General features: G+C 37.1%; 1 protein-coding gene across 3 annotated transcripts in view; it reads left to right on the forward strand.

Annotated features, from left to right (window-relative positions):
- LOC125250184 (low-density lipoprotein receptor-related protein 8-like) overlaps nucleotides 1-19,190 on the forward strand; it is a 143,061-nt gene that overhangs the window by 109,731 nt on the left and 14,140 nt on the right. For all 3 annotated transcript variants that reach the window (XM_048162632.1, XM_048162631.1, XM_048162630.1), the window contains exons 10-16: nucleotides 4,058-4,229; nucleotides 9,014-9,241; nucleotides 11,064-11,182; nucleotides 11,357-11,496; nucleotides 15,286-15,427; nucleotides 15,787-15,939; nucleotides 18,844-19,092. In XM_048162632.1, the coding sequence (XP_048018589.1) occupies nucleotides 4,058-4,229; nucleotides 9,014-9,241; nucleotides 11,064-11,182; nucleotides 11,357-11,496; nucleotides 15,286-15,427; nucleotides 15,787-15,939; nucleotides 18,844-19,092 (1,203 nt within the window). The remainder of the gene's footprint in view (nucleotides 1-4,057; nucleotides 4,230-9,013; nucleotides 9,242-11,063; nucleotides 11,183-11,356; nucleotides 11,497-15,285; nucleotides 15,428-15,786; nucleotides 15,940-18,843; nucleotides 19,093-19,190) is intronic.

Genomic DNA, 19,190 nt, shown 5'->3' on the forward strand with positions numbered 1-19,190 from the left:
TTTATACATTTTATTGTTTAGACATGTAGTAATAGTTACATAGTGTGTTAATAAATGCTTTATTAACACATTTCTACTGCAATTCATGATTAATTCAGGTAGTTATAAAACATTTAGAAGTGGTCAGTTAACTATTTTTGTGAGCTCATCTAAAGTGAGGACTATTTATGCTTTGTAAAGCTTTTATAAATGAGATTTAAAGGTTCGGTGATCTTCTGCACTGCTGTCCTCTAATGTTTTAAAGTTAGTACTGAGGTAGTTTTGACACTAGAAATATGTTTTATTAAAGCATTTATTAACACACTAAGTAATTATTACTATATGTCTAAATAATAAGATGCCTAAATGTACATTTAAATATTTTATTAATCATTTACTTACACTTCCTAAATGATCTTATGAACCACTGACAACTCCTAAATAACTGGTTTGTGAATAATGTAATACCTAATTTAGAAATGACAAATTAATCATTAATAAAGTATGAAAATACAATTATTAAACTCATTATAGATATGCTTATAAATCAAGAACAAAGCATTTATAGCTGTATTTATAAACGGCTTGCTAATGTCTATTAATGTTTTATAAATGATGAATTGACTATTTACTTATGCTTAACTAATGCTTCATAGCGTGAGTTATTATAAAGTGTTACCGTTGTTGATTATGGTTTCTAACCTCAGCAGAGAATTGTGTATCTTTAAACTTTCATTTTACCCACTTTCCATACAATAAAGGCCATCTCCAGGTTGATTTTTGCTAGTTGGGTGCCTGTTTAACTAGTGGACCAGAAGTACAATATTGTAGCATGCAGCATATTTTTCTCTGGTGAAGCTGGTTGACAGAGGAAGACTAGCTGGCTAAGTTATAGTAAATATCCCTTGTGGGACAACTTTAACATACAGTACTGTGCAAAAGATTGCATTACTGTGCATTAGATGTTGTTTATTAAAAATCAGAAAAAATCTGGGGGGGAGAAACGGCTTCTATAGGCTAATGTGGCAAGTACTTAGTGACCTGCCTCTCTCAAACCTAAATGGTATGGAAAAGGCCAAGAAAACTTTCAAAATATGATGAGAAGTTTCTTTTTTGAGAAACTGGAAGAAGTCCAGGAGGTCACACTAAATAATAATTTTTGCTTAAAGAAGCCATTTTGTTCTGATTTTTTTTTTTTTTTTTTTTACATTTTGTGTACATATTTACTTTATTTTCTGTTTGTATCTTAATAAAGAGACCGAAAAACAAATATGGATGGTCATTAAAACATTACCAATACAACAAAGCTGGTGTTGGCCTAAGACTTTTTCACAGTACTGTATATCAAACATTTGGGAGAATATTTGAAAGAAATTAATACTACTATTAATACAAAAGTGACGGTAAAAACATTTATAATGTTACAAAAATATAATTTTTCAAATGAATGAAAAAAGATTCCTGAAAAAAAAAGTATCACGGTTTCCAAATATTAAGCAGCACAACTGTTTTCAACATTGAAAATAACAAGAAATGTTTCTTGAGCATCAAATCGTCATATGTCATGTGACACTGAAGACTGGAGTAATGATGCTGAAAATTCAGCTTTGCATCACAGGAATAAATTGTAATATTTCACAATATTACTGTTTTACTGTGTTTTTGATCAAATAAATGCAGCCTTGGTGAGCGGAAGAGTATAATACGTATAATATATGTAGAATAAAAGAATATACAAATGCATGATATATAATACATATTATTTAATCATATATTTAATTTAAAAAATAATCATTTAGAATTTTTCTCATCAATGGAGAAAGAAGCTCTTTTTAGCCAGATGGTGTTGTTACTGGCCCATGCTAACCAGCCCAACATTGACCCTTTACATTGACCCATTTCTGCATTCAATTTGGCTGTTCATGCTTCTGGTCATCTTACATTAGATCACAATGAAAGATTCCAGTCCTTTAAGTCATTTTTAAATATTTGCCAGCACGTTTCATTCAGCTTCTGCTGACAGTCCAATTAGATCTTATCACATGACTGACTGCAACTTCCTGTGCCCTCTACGGCTCATCTGCTTTCAAGTAGAAGACGTGAAAAATAGCAATAGGAAACAGTCCCTGGGGTACTCAGTGTGTGCTGTAGAGATCTAGCAGAAGAAATGTAATGATTAACAGTTTTTAAGAAGGATGAAGTGAATCCCACAAAGGGCTATTGCGTCTCTGTCTGTGACTGGAGTTAATGTGATCTTTATATATACATTCAATCTACAGTATTGTTAAAGATGTCATTCTCTCTGTAGAGGGCTATTGTGTCTCTCAGACACTGTTGCTTAAGCTGACTGTTACTTATGAATCATTGTGTTCATTTAACTTCGTTCTACAGGAATATTCTGGGTTGAATACAGGTTAAATTATATTGGCAGTATCTGTGACATGCTCCTGATTACCACTCATATAATTACAAATGATTCAAATTTGTCCCTCAGTTCATGAAAACAAACAAACTTTGCACGTACAGCAACATCAGTAGCACCACAGCAAAATATTTTTTTTCCAAATAATATTTATTATGAGATTTCAGTCAAAATTAAATGCGATGAGATAAAAAAGACAATGTGAATAATGGCAAGATACATCTATTCAGTTGCCCTTAAAGATTATTAAATGTTATTTTAATTTGTATGCATCATAATGATTTTGAAAACATTTGTCAAGTTTCAAGACAGACTGAATTTTTTGCTGTCCAGTTAAGAGCTGCAAGCAAAAACAAACATACAGAGCCACTAGGTAGTCTGTTTTACCAGCAATTGACCCTTTTGAGCTGGATCTTTTAATTAATTAATTCTGAATTATTATTTTTTATAAATTATATTTTATTCAAGGAAAATATATATATATGTATATGTTTTGTGATAAATTATTTATTTAAAGGTGCCATCGAATTGAAAATTGAATTTACCTCGGCATAGTTGAATAACAAGAGTTCAGTACATGGAAATGACATACAGTGAGTCTCAAACTCCATTGTTTCCTCCTTCTTATATAAATCTCATTTGTTTAAAAGACCTCTGAAGAACAGGCGAATCTCAACATAACACCGACTGTTACATAACAGTCGGGATCATTAATATGTACGCCCCCAATATTTGCATATGCCAGCCCATGTTCAAGGCATTAGACAAGGGCAGCCAGTATTAACGTCTAGATCTGTGCACAGCTGAATCATCAGACTAGGTAAGCAAGCAAGGACAATAGCGAAAAATGGCAGATGGAGCAATAATAACTGACATGATCCATGATATCATGATATTTTTAGTGATATTTGTAAATTGTCTTTCTAAATGTTTCGTTAGCATGTTGCTAATGTATTGTTAAATGTGGTTAAAGTTACCATTGTTTCTTACTGTATTCAAGAGCCGTCACTATTTTCATTATTAAACACTTGCAGTCTGTATAATGCATAAACACAACTTCATTCTTTATAAATCTCTCCAACAGTGTGTAATGTTACCTTTTGCCACGCAGCATAGCCTCAAACTCGTTCAGAATCAAATGTAAACATCCAAATAAATATTGTACTTACGCGATTAGACATGCTGCATGACGAACACTTTTTAAAGATCCATTTTGAGGGTTATATTAGCTGTGTGAACTTTGTTTATGCAGTGATAGAGTCGAGAGCTCGGGAGGGTGTGGAGAGCGCGAGCAATTAAAGGGGCCGCAGCCTGAATCGGCGCATTTCTAATGATGCCCCAAAATAGGCAGTTAAAAAAATTAATTAAAAAAAAATCTATGGGGTATTTTGAGCTGCAACTTCACAGACACATTCAGGGGACACCTTAGACTTATATTACATCTTGTAAAAAAACGTTCAATGGCACCTTTAAATAAATTTCTTTAAATCATTTCTTTAAATAAATATATGAAAAATAATATCTTTTATAAAGTGTGGTTGTCAGCAACAGTTTATCTAATTGATAGAACACTTTCTGAAAAATAAATCTCTCTCTGTTTAAAGACTGAGTCATCTGTTAACTCTCTGTGATCATCTGTCCTTGTGCTTGTTTTAGGAAAAAGCCCTTACCTGATGTTCACGAACAGGCACGAGATCAGGCGTATTGACTTGGTGAAGAGGGACTACACGCAGGTGGTTCCTACCCAGAAGAATGCAGTGGCCATTGATATAGACGTCGCCGCCAACCGCATGTTCTGGTGTGATCGTTTTCAACACAAAATATACAGGTGACCTCATATTGACCTTTTAGTTATGCTGTAAATATGGAAACAGTTTAGCTGTTCACTTAAAAGGGAGCCGTGGCCATTACTATGAGAGCCAGGCTTCATTTAACAGTAAATTGCTGCTTCACATGCTTGTGAAGTGTTAATTATTTTAAACTCAGGAGATACGGCTCCATTTATTTACATATCTCTCCCTCACACTTACTCTCTAGACAGCACACTATTGAAATCATTAAAATGAGATGCAGAGAGGCAGAAAAACCGCACTCCATATTAAAGAAACAAATATTATAGGGGTGTTCCATTCACAAGCCTGTGTTCCTTGGGAATATGTATGTATATACACACTGCCGTTCAAACGTTTGGGGTCAGTAAGATTTTTTAATGTTTTTGAAAGTATTTTATGCTCACCATGGCTGCTTTTATTTGATTATTGTGAAATATTATTACAATTTAAACTGTTTTCTATTTTAAAATATTTTAAAATGTAATTTATTCCTGTGATGCAGATTTTCAACATCATTACTTCAGTCTTCAGTGTCACATGATCCTTCAGAAATCATTCTAACATGCTTGATGATTTGTTGCTCAAAAACCATTTCTTATTCAGGACTGTTTGATGAATAGAAAGTTCAAAAGAACGTAATTTATTGGAAATAGATTTAAAACAAAATAAATAAATAATAATGATATATAAGATATTATTTTATTATTAGATATTTATTATTTAAAACTCCATAATCAAATACTTGTTGTATATTTTTTTCAGTATATTTTCAGTATAATCACAGCAGCAATGCAAGTTTTAAAAACAAATATAGCTGCAAGCAGCAATTATCAGGGTTCAAGCGTTTTAAGGCCTTTAAGCCAATGCGTAAAAAAGTATTATATTTTATTTAGCAAGCATGTAACCAGTTAAATCATAGAAGGAAAAGACAATTTACAGCCAATACAGGCAATTTACCATAGGAAATATATGGTTTTTAAAGCTTATAGCATTATAAATTATAAAAAATTATAAAAACGCTATAACAGTTATAGCGCCACCTATGGGCCAACCTCCATAAAAGTATGCATACTTCTTTAGAGTCATATTCTGCATGTGCTCACATAATGAAAGTTCTGAGTTTTCGTTTAGGAACAATAGACTTTTGGGTAGACTTGGCCATGCCTGTTTCTCAAACGACCTTGCTATTGCTATCCAAAGGCAAAATTTCCACATTTTTTGATAATTATTGACATAATTATTAAGAGTCCCGAGAACTGTGCCACAGTGGTTTTATCGAAGTTGAGCCAAAACCCTAGGACTAGTTCACCAAAGTTGGTTTTTGAAATAATTTCTAATATTTAATGAATGATTGGATGGACAACGGCGGTCCTAGAGGCAAAGTTGCTCAAAATGAGAAGTCCTACCATGTGGTATGAATGTCGTTGGCATGCATGAAAAATCACGCGATACACAATGCTTTACGCACGTGAAAAACACAAAATTGCCCCCAGTGGCCGATTTCTTTCGAATTTCTCATAAGCCCCTAGGTGCGTGAGTCAAACAGGCCCAGTTAATTTCATTCCGATCGGCCTCCGTCAACCTTTTCTGATATTTAGGGGTTGACGGCAGACATGTTTTTCGAGATGCATCAGTGTCCTCATAAACGTTGTGGTCCCTCGGACAAAGACACTGCATGCCAATTTTCAAGTCGATTGGACTAACGGTTGCGTAGTTACAGCCGTCTTCAAGTTTTTGTCCTGTTATGGCACCACCTACTGGCCAATCGCCATAATCTCTTTACTGTAACCAAAGATTGAGCCCATAGACAGGTGTTTTAAGTTTGGTGAGAATATTTCATTCCATTCACAAGTTATAGCCATTTTAGTAAAAGTGGCCCCGCCCACTTCAAATGTTTTGGCACCCCTTAGCGACTGTTAATAAAAATTTTAACTTTTTTTTGATAACTTTTGATATTCAGACTCCAGAGAATCTTTTTGCACTGATTTGGTTCCGATCAGGTGAAAAACCTAGGACTAGTTCGCAAAAGTAGTATTTTCAAAAAATCCAAAATACCTGAAAATTTAGGGCAACGAGCGAATCAACGGATATGCATCTTGTCTGCCTTGAGCCAAGGATTTTAACAATATAAGACACTTGAGACTAGGCCTAATGGTTCAGGAGTTATAAGCCATTTCGTACTTTTGACCACTGTAGCCGTTCAGGACGAGCCTTGGTGACGTTGTAGGTGGTGTGAGTACTACCAGCCCTCGAAGTTTCAAGTCTCTACGACTTAAGGTTAGGTCTGTCCGATCACTTTTAGGGGAGAATACTGATCCTTGGAAAATTTAACAATTACAATAGGGTTTTAGCACTACATGCTTGAACACCTAACAAAATACAAATGGGCTAAAAAGTTTATCAAATAGTTGATGATAGTAAGATTGTTTTTTAATAATCCACTGAGCGTTTCTGAAGGTATCTTGGGAGTGAATTGTCTGTCATTTGATCACTTTGAAAATGTTTTGGCTTTGGAAAAGTTTTTATTTTGAACACTGTTTGAAATTACTCTGCAACATGACCACCATTACCATTCTTGTTCTCCCTTCAAAGTGTCCCTCTGTAGGCATCAGGTCAAATGTAATACAGGATAGGTTTTGACTCTTGCCATTTGAAGGACTGGCCCTATTACAAATTCATTTAAAACTCTCAAAGAATCTCTTGACTAATTTTTCTACGCTCTATCTCTCTTTCCTCCTGATTTCACATTCCATGTGATCTCTCTAATTGGGGACATTCACTTTCCTAATAATAGACACCTCTGTGGCTGCCCAAAATTATATGCTATCTTATTAAATGGCAGTACTCTGCCCCTGCCCTCGCTCTCTCTGTCTGTCGTCTGTCTCTTTTGGACTTGTAACTGAGGATAAAGTGCAAAGTCATTAGCCGTAACTGCTCCGCTGTGAGCTTGAACTAGTTTGGGATGATATGGAAGGCTGATAATAGAAGGCTATGAGGGTGAGTCGGGGGCCCTGCAGGGGCATTACTTTATTGAGACACCTGTGACACTAATGAACACGTCAGATGGTGTGAAGATCAGGTGATCTGTGGAGTGAAGTTTGAGTATTAGAAAGCGATTTTAGCTGAAAATCAGAACATATTTCATTATTAATATACTGTAAATATAAGGAGTGTTTTTTGGACAAATGAGATTATCAACAAGCATCAGACAAAATCATTATGTCAATGGTTATTGCTGTTTACGGCATCCTGCACATTACAGTATGTACTATTTTTTGTAGATGTAAAATATGTGAAACAGTATACAACATAGAACAATAAACATTTCCAACAGTAGTATGCTTCCTTATCTGGCTTTCCATCCACATATTTTTGTGTGAATTTTGAGATTTAACATTGTAAGAGACATTGTAAGAGACTTATAATAAAATATACTATTTCAAATTGCTTAGGTTTTTTTCAAGAATTATACTGTTTTAATGCGGCTTAAAACATTAAGCCGCATTAAACCCCCCCCAAAAAAAATCAAAATCAGTAACAAAAAATGGTGGATGTAAAGACCAAGATGCAAATAAAATGTATAAAATGTGCATAAAAAAACATGTAGTTGACTTTCCATTCATTAATAGTGCAAACAACAATCATGTTAGATTTGCTTGTAGTTTTTGTCAGCTTTTGGGCAACACATGACTTTCAAAAACGTTAAAAATCATACCGACCACAAACTTTTGACTGGTAGTTTATTTATGTGAATTTTGGAATATTGCAATAAATTCTGGATTGGAATGAATACAAGCATTGTATGCTTTTGTTCATTACAAACACTCTTAAAAATAATGGTGTCTATTTACACCAAGTGCAAATAGTATCTCTTGTTGGCAAATGCTATTTACATTAGCACCGCCCACCAATGTCTGGTTGGTCCACTCAAGTTTTAAAAAAGATGTGTGGAATTCAACGTCTTCAGTGGTGCAGCAGTAGCTCGCAGACCTGGCTTTTAACATGATCAACGCGGGTTTGAATCTGCCTTTTGCCAAGCTCGCATTTATTTTCAATAAAAATTAAAATAATGTTCTAAAAGTGGATATAAACTGCGAACGGATGTTTAATAATATTAAAAGTGTTTATTGGGTAGGGTTAGGGGAAGGTGTAGGGAGGGTTTTTATTCTCCCAATAATGCAGCATCCATTTAATAATTTTAATAAATATAATCATTTACACTCTATATGATATTATTTCATCCTGTTAATGTACAAAAATACTGAGGTGCAAATAGTATCTGCCAATAAAAAGTATAGATAGGCCTAGCATCTAATTACTATTTACTCTTATTGCAAAGAACTGATACTTTTACATTGTGTAAATAGAATCTATTGCTATTTTCACTTAGTGTAAATAGCATCTATCACTAAGAAAATTTTGTGGAATGGAAATGTTTTATGGGTGTTAAAAGTTCTTCATGGAACCATAGATCCCAATTAAGAACCTTTATTATTAAGAGTGTGTTAGTTTCAGGGTGATTCTCAATCATTTTAGCTTGTGAACACAAACATTTCATTTCTGCAGTGCTCCAGGTTCACTTTATTTACACTGGCATAACTCTGAATATATTTTCCTGTTACGTGTTTTGCAAAATGAATGTCAATAAATGTTTGTGGACAGAGGATTTTTCCTCATTCTGTCATGATATATAAAACAGTCACAACTGAATTCATTTGATTTGACTTGTCAACCCAAGTGTCTAGTAGCAGAACCTCTAATTGTCTGCACGTCTTTGCAGTGCTTATATCCACGAGGCGAGCGACCCGTCTCGACACGTTACTCTGATCGACTCAGATCTGCATTCCCCTGAGGGGCTGGCTCTGGACTGGGTTCAGCACAACCTCTACTGGACCGATTCGGGTGACAGAACCATCTCTGTGGCTTCAGCGGATGGCAGAAGGAGACGTGTGCTGATCAACACTGATCTGAGCGAACCACAGGCCATCGCTGTGGATCCAGAGAGAGGGTGAGCAGATATCAGACTGATCTCGCTCCAGCACTGCCACTCTAAATGACAAAACCACAAAAGGCCAGACTGCCTTTAAAGGTCACTGAAATGATAAGAGAAGCTTTCAGTGACATGCACATGGGGCTGTGGTGTATTACAGAGGAAATGTTATTGAATTCTTACTAATCCATAGAGATAACCTGACCACTCACATAAATAGCTGTAAACATGCTGTTGTTTGCTCACAATAGTGAATGGCACAAAATGGACAAACCTATTTTAATAAGTCATTTATTTAGGACTGCTCTGCGATAACCTTCACCTCTCTGATGAAAAAGAATGTCAACAGTAAAGAAGAGAAAAATCTTTATTCTATCTAGTTTATGTGCCAAGTTAGAAATGAGCTCTTTGAATTCATGTCAATTTCATTTGGTTTTGAAAAACTTTTATGCTATTTTCAAGAAAAGTTTCTAATGTGTAACTGTCTATTGAAAGGTAATAATGTGTTAGTCTACACATCTTAAAACATTTTTTTTTTTACAAATATCATGAACTATTAATTCATAAATATCATTTATGTGTTGTTATTGTTAACTAAAGCTATTAAATATAGGTTTTGTTAATTGAAAGCTAAAATAAAATATAAATATTAAATAAAAAACTTAAACTTAAAAATCCTAAGTGAAAATTAGCAATTGGCAACTAACTGAAATACAATAAAATAAATTAAAATCATAAAGTTGCTAAAAATGAAATAGAAATAAATTATAAATAAACTAGAAATAAAAAAATAAAAATGACAAAAGGCACAAACTTAAACTGAAATAAAAATTAAAACGGAAAACATAAAAAGAAATGACAATTAAAATCATTAGTATTTTCTTTAATAGTATATAAAGAATACTACAGTAGCATTGATGACACTTTACAGCCTTTACTAACCTTAGTTAGTAATTTATAAAATTAATAATAACCGATTAATAAAAAGGTCATATTATCTGATATAGTAAAAGACATAAAAAATAATTTCTTGTCAAAATGACTTCTGCATTTTGATTGCATGACTTTGATATGCATATGATATTAAGAAGAAATAATAATATATACTATGTTAAACTACTTGAAGGTGCTACAGGGGATGTTTTGTTTTATACATTTTTGAAATATTCCTTGAAACTGTCTTTATTAACTGATAAAAGACTATTTATTAGGTGCACTGAAAGGAATAATATTAATATACATAATCTGTGCACGAGGTAGGGCCTTAAAAACATCACTGCTATTACGCTCCTTGTGAGAGACGTGCGCGGATTGGCCCTCTGGCTTGTCAATCACTGCCATTCCGTTCTTTGTGAGAGACGTGTGCGCTCCAGTAACTCTCCACAGGCGCCGCATGCAATGTTTTTGTCAGGAGACAGGAGTAACAACTGCAGATTATGAGTTACCTGCGGTGAGTCCGACATAATGAATCCACTAACACGACACAGCAAATGCCGGTGATAAACAAACACTTGTGTTCCAGTACTCATGCACGAGTTTTGGGAGGCGTTCCCTCGAAATGAGCTGTGAAGGAGGGGGGTTGTTCTTACGCATGCACTCATTTCAAAAGCTCACTAACAGTCTTTGGTTTCTCAGTCGTTGAAAACATCCTCTGTAGCACCTTTAATAAGGTTGTCTTTTCAAGAATTACATTGTCTTAATTATTTTCTATTCATTTTGACATCAAGACAGTTGTACCCTGACATTTTCAACCATACCGTTCCAATTTTAACTCAGAAATTACAGAAGAGGTGTCTCTGTATTATAAATTGCATTTGTAATGAACACTTTGTTTTCACAGGTTCATGTACTGGTCTGACTGGGGCATCAGGGCCAAGATTGAGAAGGCTGGCATGAACGGTGTAGATCGGCAAGTGTTGGTGTCTGAGGACATTGAGTGGCCCAATGGAATCACACTTGGTAGGAATTATGGTCATTCTCTTCTGTCATTTGTGCTCTATGGAAAGAAGAAGGTGGACATTATTGAGATGGTCTTGTGAAAGTCTAAACCATTTGAGCTCTTTGCACTCTTTCAGTAAGTGTGATCTTCAGTGTTCAGACTCTTTGACAGTAGCGTTGTGTCTCTGAATGCAGATGTGGTTGGTAAGCGCTTGTACTGGGTGGACTCAAAACTACACCTGATCTCCAGTGTGGATTTAAATGGGGCCCATCGCAGAGTCATTCTGTTCTCCAGTGAGAGACTCGGCCACCCTTATGCCCTCGCTGTGTTCGAGGTGAGTGAGTATATTTATCAGTCCATTACTGTGAATTTAGCAGCTGCCCAAGGCCGCCCAACACTTACAGTAACATTTTTGGGGAATTTTGGAACTGATACAAAAGAGACTAACCAATGCCAATAATATCAAAATGTCCAAATATTGGCTGACTGATTAATATGATGATCTGTCATTCTATCCGTATTATAATTATTACACAAAATTAACAAGGATGTGAGTAGATTTGGAACTGATGCCGACCACCACTACGGTTAATCAACTAAGCAGGTATGGATATGGGTCACAGTAAAGTGATTTCGAAATAGATAAATATCAGCAGTTAATTGCCCTGGGCGATATATCATCTATCACTAAAACATCTATAGAAGTGGCATGTGTAGGTGAGTGGTTATTATGGAATGCTGTGGAAATTGATTGAAGCTGCATCTGAAGCCACTTTAAATGTAAAACTGAATCATGCTTAGAATTATTCATGTTCAACATCCTACTTCAATGATGTATTGTATTTTAATGTGGGACAATTCCCTTTATTGTTTTGCTGCTTAAGCTCAGCGGTCTCCATGGTAACATAGGGATAGGTTCTGGGTGGGGATATGATAGGAAGAAAGAAGATTATAGTATTTTCACACAAGCACAGCTCAAGTGGTGAGCACACTAATCTAAGATTGACTTCATCTTACACCAGAGGAGGGCTGAATGCTGAAGGGATGTTATCTTTTACACCTACACATCAACCGCAGAATTAATGGTCTTGTTGTGGCAGCTGTAGACTGGACAGAGAATGCGGCTATGGATTTCACCCCAGTAACGGAGCTTCCACACAAAAGAATGTGTGACTTTTTAATGTAGAACTTTTTCTTGGCAGCCTTATTGTTTGTGTGAGTCTAGGCACTAGGTAGTTATTTGTTTTACCCAGGATGCCCTTTTTGAATTGATTTTCATTGTTTCAAGCAAACTTCAATATCCGTGCATAGAGATTGATGAAGAGATGCTTTGCCTGGTTCCTCTTCATTTTTTTTTAAGTGGCATTTGCCATTTTTTCGGAGTACTATGTTTGCTGACTGTATCTCTTGCATGTTGTGTCAGAAGGGAGGCCCAGTGCCCCTCCCCAAAACCGCTCTGAACACCTAAGCAACACGAGGACACCCTAGCAACACTCTAAACCATCCAAGAACACTCTAGCAACCACCCACAACATCCTACCAATGCTTTAGATACCACACAGGAAACCCTAGCAACACTTTAAACCAGTGGTCTCAAACTCAATTCCTGGAGGGCCACAGCTCTGCAGAGTTTAGCTCCAACCAGCTCCAACTCACACCTGTTTGGAACTTTCTAGTAATCCTGAAGACCTTGATTAGCTGGATCAGGTGTGTTTGATTAGGGTTGGAGCAAAACTGTGCAGAGCTGTGGCCCTCCAGGGATTGAGTTTGAGACCACTGCTTTAAACCATCCAAGAACACTCTAGCAACCACCCACAACACCCTAGCACCCACCTAGCAATCCCCTAAAACCACCCAGAACATCTAAAGGTGATGATACACAGGGCAACTTTTTGAGCAATGTTGCTTGGGCACTTTCCCAATGAGCAACAAATTTATATCTGGATACGTTAGATCGGTCGTGGGCAATTTTTTGAGATCCTCCAATCAGAATGTTAGCAGCCGATCACGTGACCGGTTCGGAGATTACAGAAAAAATTCAAACAAGATGGCGGCCTCTCAGCGGCAGTAGAGCGGAGAAAAGGAGCATGAACTTATATCTTTTTACGCTAGTAAGTTGTCATGCGTCAACCCAAAACAGGGAATTTACCTCATATATTGCTTAAAATACCAACAACTGTCCAAAGTAATGCATGTAAGCTGTAATTAAGCCATTGAATGTTTTCCGTTAAATACTAACAAGACGGTGTCCGTTTAACGTCTGTAATAGTGTAGGCTGTAGGGTGTATGGCACATGAATGTAGCTTTTGATGCGATTGACGCGGGTTCGAATCCGCCTTACGCTGAACTCGCTCTTCTCCATTTTTCTATCACAAATCTGAAGAAAGGCATTTCTTTGTAATAAAAATGAAGAAAATATTTGAAAAGTTGAAATAAAGTGCCCAACAAGTGTTTATAATAAAGTATTTATTGGGTTGGCAATAGATTTTCTCCTCTCTGATTAGTTGCTGCCAACTGTCCGTTGCCCTAATTAGTTGCCCTTTGTCTCATCAGGTTGCCCGTTGATGGCAACATTGCCCAGCAACATTGCTCAAAAAGTTGCCCCGTGTATCATCACCTTAAGACACCCAAGCAACCACACAGAACACCCTAGCAACACTCAAAAGCCTCCAAGAAAACTCAAGCAACCAACCAGCAATGCTCTCGCAACCACTCACAACACCATAGCAATGCCTTAGAAAGCACATAGGAAACCCTAGCAACACTTTAAACCCACATTATAAACCCTCTAAGAACACTCTAGCACAACACCCTAGCAAACTCCTAGCAATGCCTTAAACCACCTAGATCACCCTAGTAACGCCTTAGAATCCACATACTGAAGGACACCCTAGCTACCACCTAGCAGCAATCTAAACCCTTAAAGAATATTCTAGCAACCACATGGAAATGCACTAGCTAGCATCTACCCACAACCCCTTAGCCACTCCATAGAAACCACCTAAGACACCCTAGCAACACTCTAATCCCTCCAAGAAAACTTTAGCAACCAACCAACAATGCTCTGGCAACCACCCACAACGCCCCAGCTGCCAACTAGCAATGCTCTAAAACCACCCAGAACACCTTAGCAACACCATAGAAACCACCTAATGTAAGACTCCATAGCAACCACACAGAAGACACTAGCAACACTCTAACCTCTCCAAGAACATTCTAGCAACCAACTAGCAATGTTCTCCTCTAGAAACCACTTACAACACCCTAGCTACCAACTAGCAATGCCCTAAAACCACCCAGAACACCTTAGCAACAGCATAGAAACCACCTAAGACACCCTAGCAACACTCTAAACCCTCCAAGAAAACTTAAGCAACCAACCAACAATGCTCTCGCAACCACCCACAACACCTTAGCAACCACCTAGAAACACCCTAAAACCACCCACAACGCCCCAGCTGCCAACTAGCAATGCTCTAAAACCACCCAGAACACCTTAGCAACACCATAGAAACCACCTAATGTAAGACTCCATAGCAACCACACAGAAGACACTAGCAACACTCTAACCTCTCCAAGAACATTCTAGCAACCAACTAGCAATGTTCTCCTCTAGAAACCACTTACAACACCCTAGCTACCAACTAGCAATGCCCTAAAACCACCCAGAACACCTTAGCAACAGCATAGAAACCGCCTAAGACACCCTAGCAACACTCTAAACCCTCCAAGAAAACTTTAGCAACCAACCAACAATGCTCTCGCAACCACCCACAACACCTTAGCAACCACCTAGAAACACCCTAAAACCACCCACAACACACCAGCTGCCAACTAGCAATGCTCTAAAACCACCCAGAACACCTTAGCAACACCATAGAAACCACCTAATGTAAGACTCCATAGCAACCACACAGATGACCCTAGCAACACTCTAACCCCTCCATGAACATCCTAGCACCCAACTAGCAATGTTCTGCTCTAGAAACCACCCACAACTCCCTAGCTACCAACTAGCAATGCCCTAAAACCACCCAGAACCCCCCAGCAACCAACTAGCAATTTTTTACTTTCTGTTCTTGAGGACATGTAAAAGTCTTGTGTTGACTCTTGTGTCTCTCAGGATCGGGTGTACTGGACAGACCGTGAGAAGGAGGCCGTTTACAGCGCAAACAGACTCACAGGGCAGGATGTGACCAGCCTTGCCGAGCACCTCAACGACCCTCATGATATTGTGGTTTTCCATGAGCTGAGCCAACCTGGGGGTGTGTGGACTTCAGCTCAGCTATATTTATTAATTTGTCATCCTTTTTTGACATGTTTGACTAATGGCTTACTACATGAAGTTTTTAATACACCTTTATGAAATCCACTATCGGATTTCTCCCTTTTGTAATCCATCACGCCTGCCATTTCTGTATTAATCGGCATGTAAGTAATTTTGTCTTAAGAATCTGGCACCAAAAGCAATAAGCATCAACAGATTACTGTTAAAAATTAATCATAGTTTAAGTCTCCATAGACTGAAGATGAAGTGTGTTTGACCCATGTGGCTCAGAGAATGATAGTTGTGGCGTCTCCTCTGATGGATGATTAATCATTGTGTGTGTGTGTGTCCGCGCAGCTCCTGATAGCTGTAACCTGGGCGGCGTGACTAACGGTGGCTGTGACTTCCTTTGTCTGCGAGCTCCTCAGATCAGTGAACACTCACCCAAATACACTTGTGCTTGCCCTGATGGCGAGGAGCTCAGCCCTGACACACGCCAGTGTGTACCCGGTGAGCTCATCATATTGTTCCTTACATGTGTTTTAATTGTTTTTTTTGTCCTAACTGACCACATCAAGCAACATAATGTTTTATTGATTGCTTGATTTCTCACATTAAACATCAAATGTCTTCTGATTGACTGTGATTTGGTCACAGTATGCAACATTTTCAAACAGGGTTATTTCTAGCCTTTCATCTTTACTGGGGCACAAGTCTCCAATCAAATAAGTGTCCCATATCTTGATACTCTTTTACATATTATATATATATATATATATATATATATATATATACACTATATTACCAAACGTTTTGGGACGACTGCCTTTACATGCACATGAACTTTAATGACATCCCATTCTTAATCCGTAGGGTTTAATATGGAGTTGGCCCACCCTTTGCAGCTATAACAGCTTCAACTCTTATGGGAAGGCTTTCCACAAGGTTTAGGAGTGTGTTTATGGGAATTTTTGACCATTCTTTTAGAAGCACATTTGTGAGGTCAGGCACTGATGTTGGCGAGAAGGTCTGGCTTAATTAAATTTCACGAATGGACTTATTTCACAGGTGGCAACCTATCACTTTACCACGCTTGAATTCACTGAGCTCCTGAGAGCGACCCATTCTTTCACAAATGTTTGTAGAAGCAGTCTGCATGCCTAGGTGCTTGATTTTATACACCTGTGGTCATGGAAGTGATTGGAACACCTGAATTCAATGATTTGGAGGGGTGTCCCAATACTTTTGGCAATATAGTGTGTGTGTGTGTGTGTGTGTGTGTGTGTGTGTGTGTGTGTGTGTGTGTGTGTGTGTGTGTGTGTGTGTGTGTGTGTATATATATATATATATATACACACACACACACACTGTTATGGTTATATCTGGATTTACAGTGGTGACCAAAAGTGCTATCTGGGTTAGGAAAATTGACATCTTCACCTTTTATTAAAATATTATTAAAAACGTGTTAAAGGTGCCCTAGATTCAAAAATTGAATTTACCTCAGCATAGTTAAATAACAAGAGTTCAGTACATGGAAAAGACATACATTGAGTCTCAAACTCCATTGTTTCCTCCTTCTTATATAAATCTCATTTGTTTAAACGACCTCCGAAGAACAAGCGAATCTCAACATAACACCGACTGTTACGTAACAGTCGGGGTGAACGCCCCAATATTTGCATAATGCCAGCCCATGTTCCCAACATTATAAAAGGCATTAGACAAGGGCAGCCAGTTAACATCTGGATCTGTGCACAGCTGAATCAACAGACTAGGTAAGCAAGAACAATAGCAAAAAATGGCAGATGGAGCAATAATAACTGACATGATCCATGATAACATGATATTTTTAGAGATATTTGTAAATTGTCTTTCTAAATGTTTCGTTAGCATGTTGCTAATGTACTGTTAAATGTGGTTAAAGTTACCATCGTTTCTTACTGTATTCACGGAGACAAGAGCCGTCGCTATTTTCATTTTTAAACACTTGCAGTCTGTATAATTCATAAACAGAACTTCATTCTTTATAAATCTCTCCAACAGTGTAGCATTAGCCGTTAGCCACGGAGGACAGCCTCAAATTCACTCAGAATAAAACGTTAACATCCAAGTAAATACTTTACTCACATAATTCGAAGCATGCATACAGCATGCATGACGAACATCTTGTAAAGATCCATTTGAGGGTTATATTAGCTGTGTGAACTTTGTAAATGTGCTGTAATATAGTCGACAACTCATGTGGCAGGGAGCACGCAAATTAAAGGGGCGGCGCTGCCTAAATCAGTGCATTGTTAATGATGCCCAAAAAGGCAGTTAAAAAAATTAATTAAAAAAAATCTATGGGGTATTTTGAACTTAAAATTTCACAGACACATTCAGGAGACACCTTAGACTTATATTACATCTTGTGAAAAAGCATTCTTGGGCACCTTTAAAGATTTTATAAGCATATTGCGTAGTTGTGCTTGGAGCCAATTGTTATATTGTGACAAACTATAGAAGACATTTGCAAGTTTTGTTTCCTAGAGTGGATTGTAGGTAAATATCCAACTCTCCCAGCATTGTTTTTGTTTTTCTGATATCCCATTACTATTTTGGTGTGAGAAACCACTGCAAATGATTCAGTGTATGAGTGCTGTCCAAGTTAATCAAACTGAATTGCAAACTATTTCAGTCCTTTTTTGCAAACAATTAGATAAATTAGATTTTTGACCATTTAGATAAATAGTGATTAATTCTCGAAACTGGCAGCTAATAGAAAACACACACTGCTGAAATATTATCAGGGAAAATGATTCTTGGGTTAGTATATGTTAATCTCCATCATCAAACAAGGATTTATCAGTAATATCAGTGCTTCAGTAAAAAGAGCAATGCTCCTGATTTCAAATCCCTTCTCTTTGGAAACTTGTCGTCTGGTTAGGACTAGGATTTTCAAGAGTTTCGATGGCAAACACCACTCACTTGCTGAAATACAAAGGCATCTGTATATTTTTTCATGTATAAAAACCTGTTTGTATTGTGCAAGCAACATATTAAGTGGGAAATCTTAAATATTTAATAATTAAAACTTATTTCCAAAATTAATCACCTTATATTGTCATTGTAGTATAGCAATGGCAACAAATTATTAAAATATTATATGAAAAAATACTTTGTATTAAATTACAGTTTAATCTGAGGTTAAAAAGAATGAATAAGAATTACATTAAATATGTTTTAATAATATCTTAAATTCTCGCATTAGCTGTGACAGGCCTAAAAATTTTTTTTTTTTCATGGACAATCTAGCACCCCTTTGCCCCCCAACTTGATTTAGGCATGTTAAAGCTCAGCAAAGCTTTTTTAACTTGACAGCTTATTTTTATTTACCTATGAATAACCTCTTGCCTGTCATTATACCACCAGTCCAAAACGACACTGCCGTAACCTCTGCTGTCCCTATCAACATCACCGTGGAGACAGGGGCTGGCCGGGCACAACAGTCCCCTGCAGCAGTGACTTCACAGTCCGACAGTGTGGTTGAAACCACTTTCTCATCACTCCTCACTTCCAGCCCAGAGGAACCGGCTGTCTCCTCTAATGCTACAGCAGAACACAGTCCTACACAGATATCCCTAACCACACCAGGAGACCTGAGCAACCTGTCTCATCACTGTAAGTGTGTGTCTGTGTGATTTCATGCACAGGAGAAACCTTGGTCAGTGTTACCTTGATCCTAGTTACTGCTGGTAGGTCTGACGAGTTTACAGAGT

Source organism: Megalobrama amblycephala, linkage group LG17, assembly GCF_018812025.1.
Source record: "Megalobrama amblycephala isolate DHTTF-2021 linkage group LG17, ASM1881202v1, whole genome shotgun sequence".
NCBI lineage: Eukaryota > Metazoa > Chordata > Actinopteri > Cypriniformes > Xenocyprididae > Megalobrama > Megalobrama amblycephala.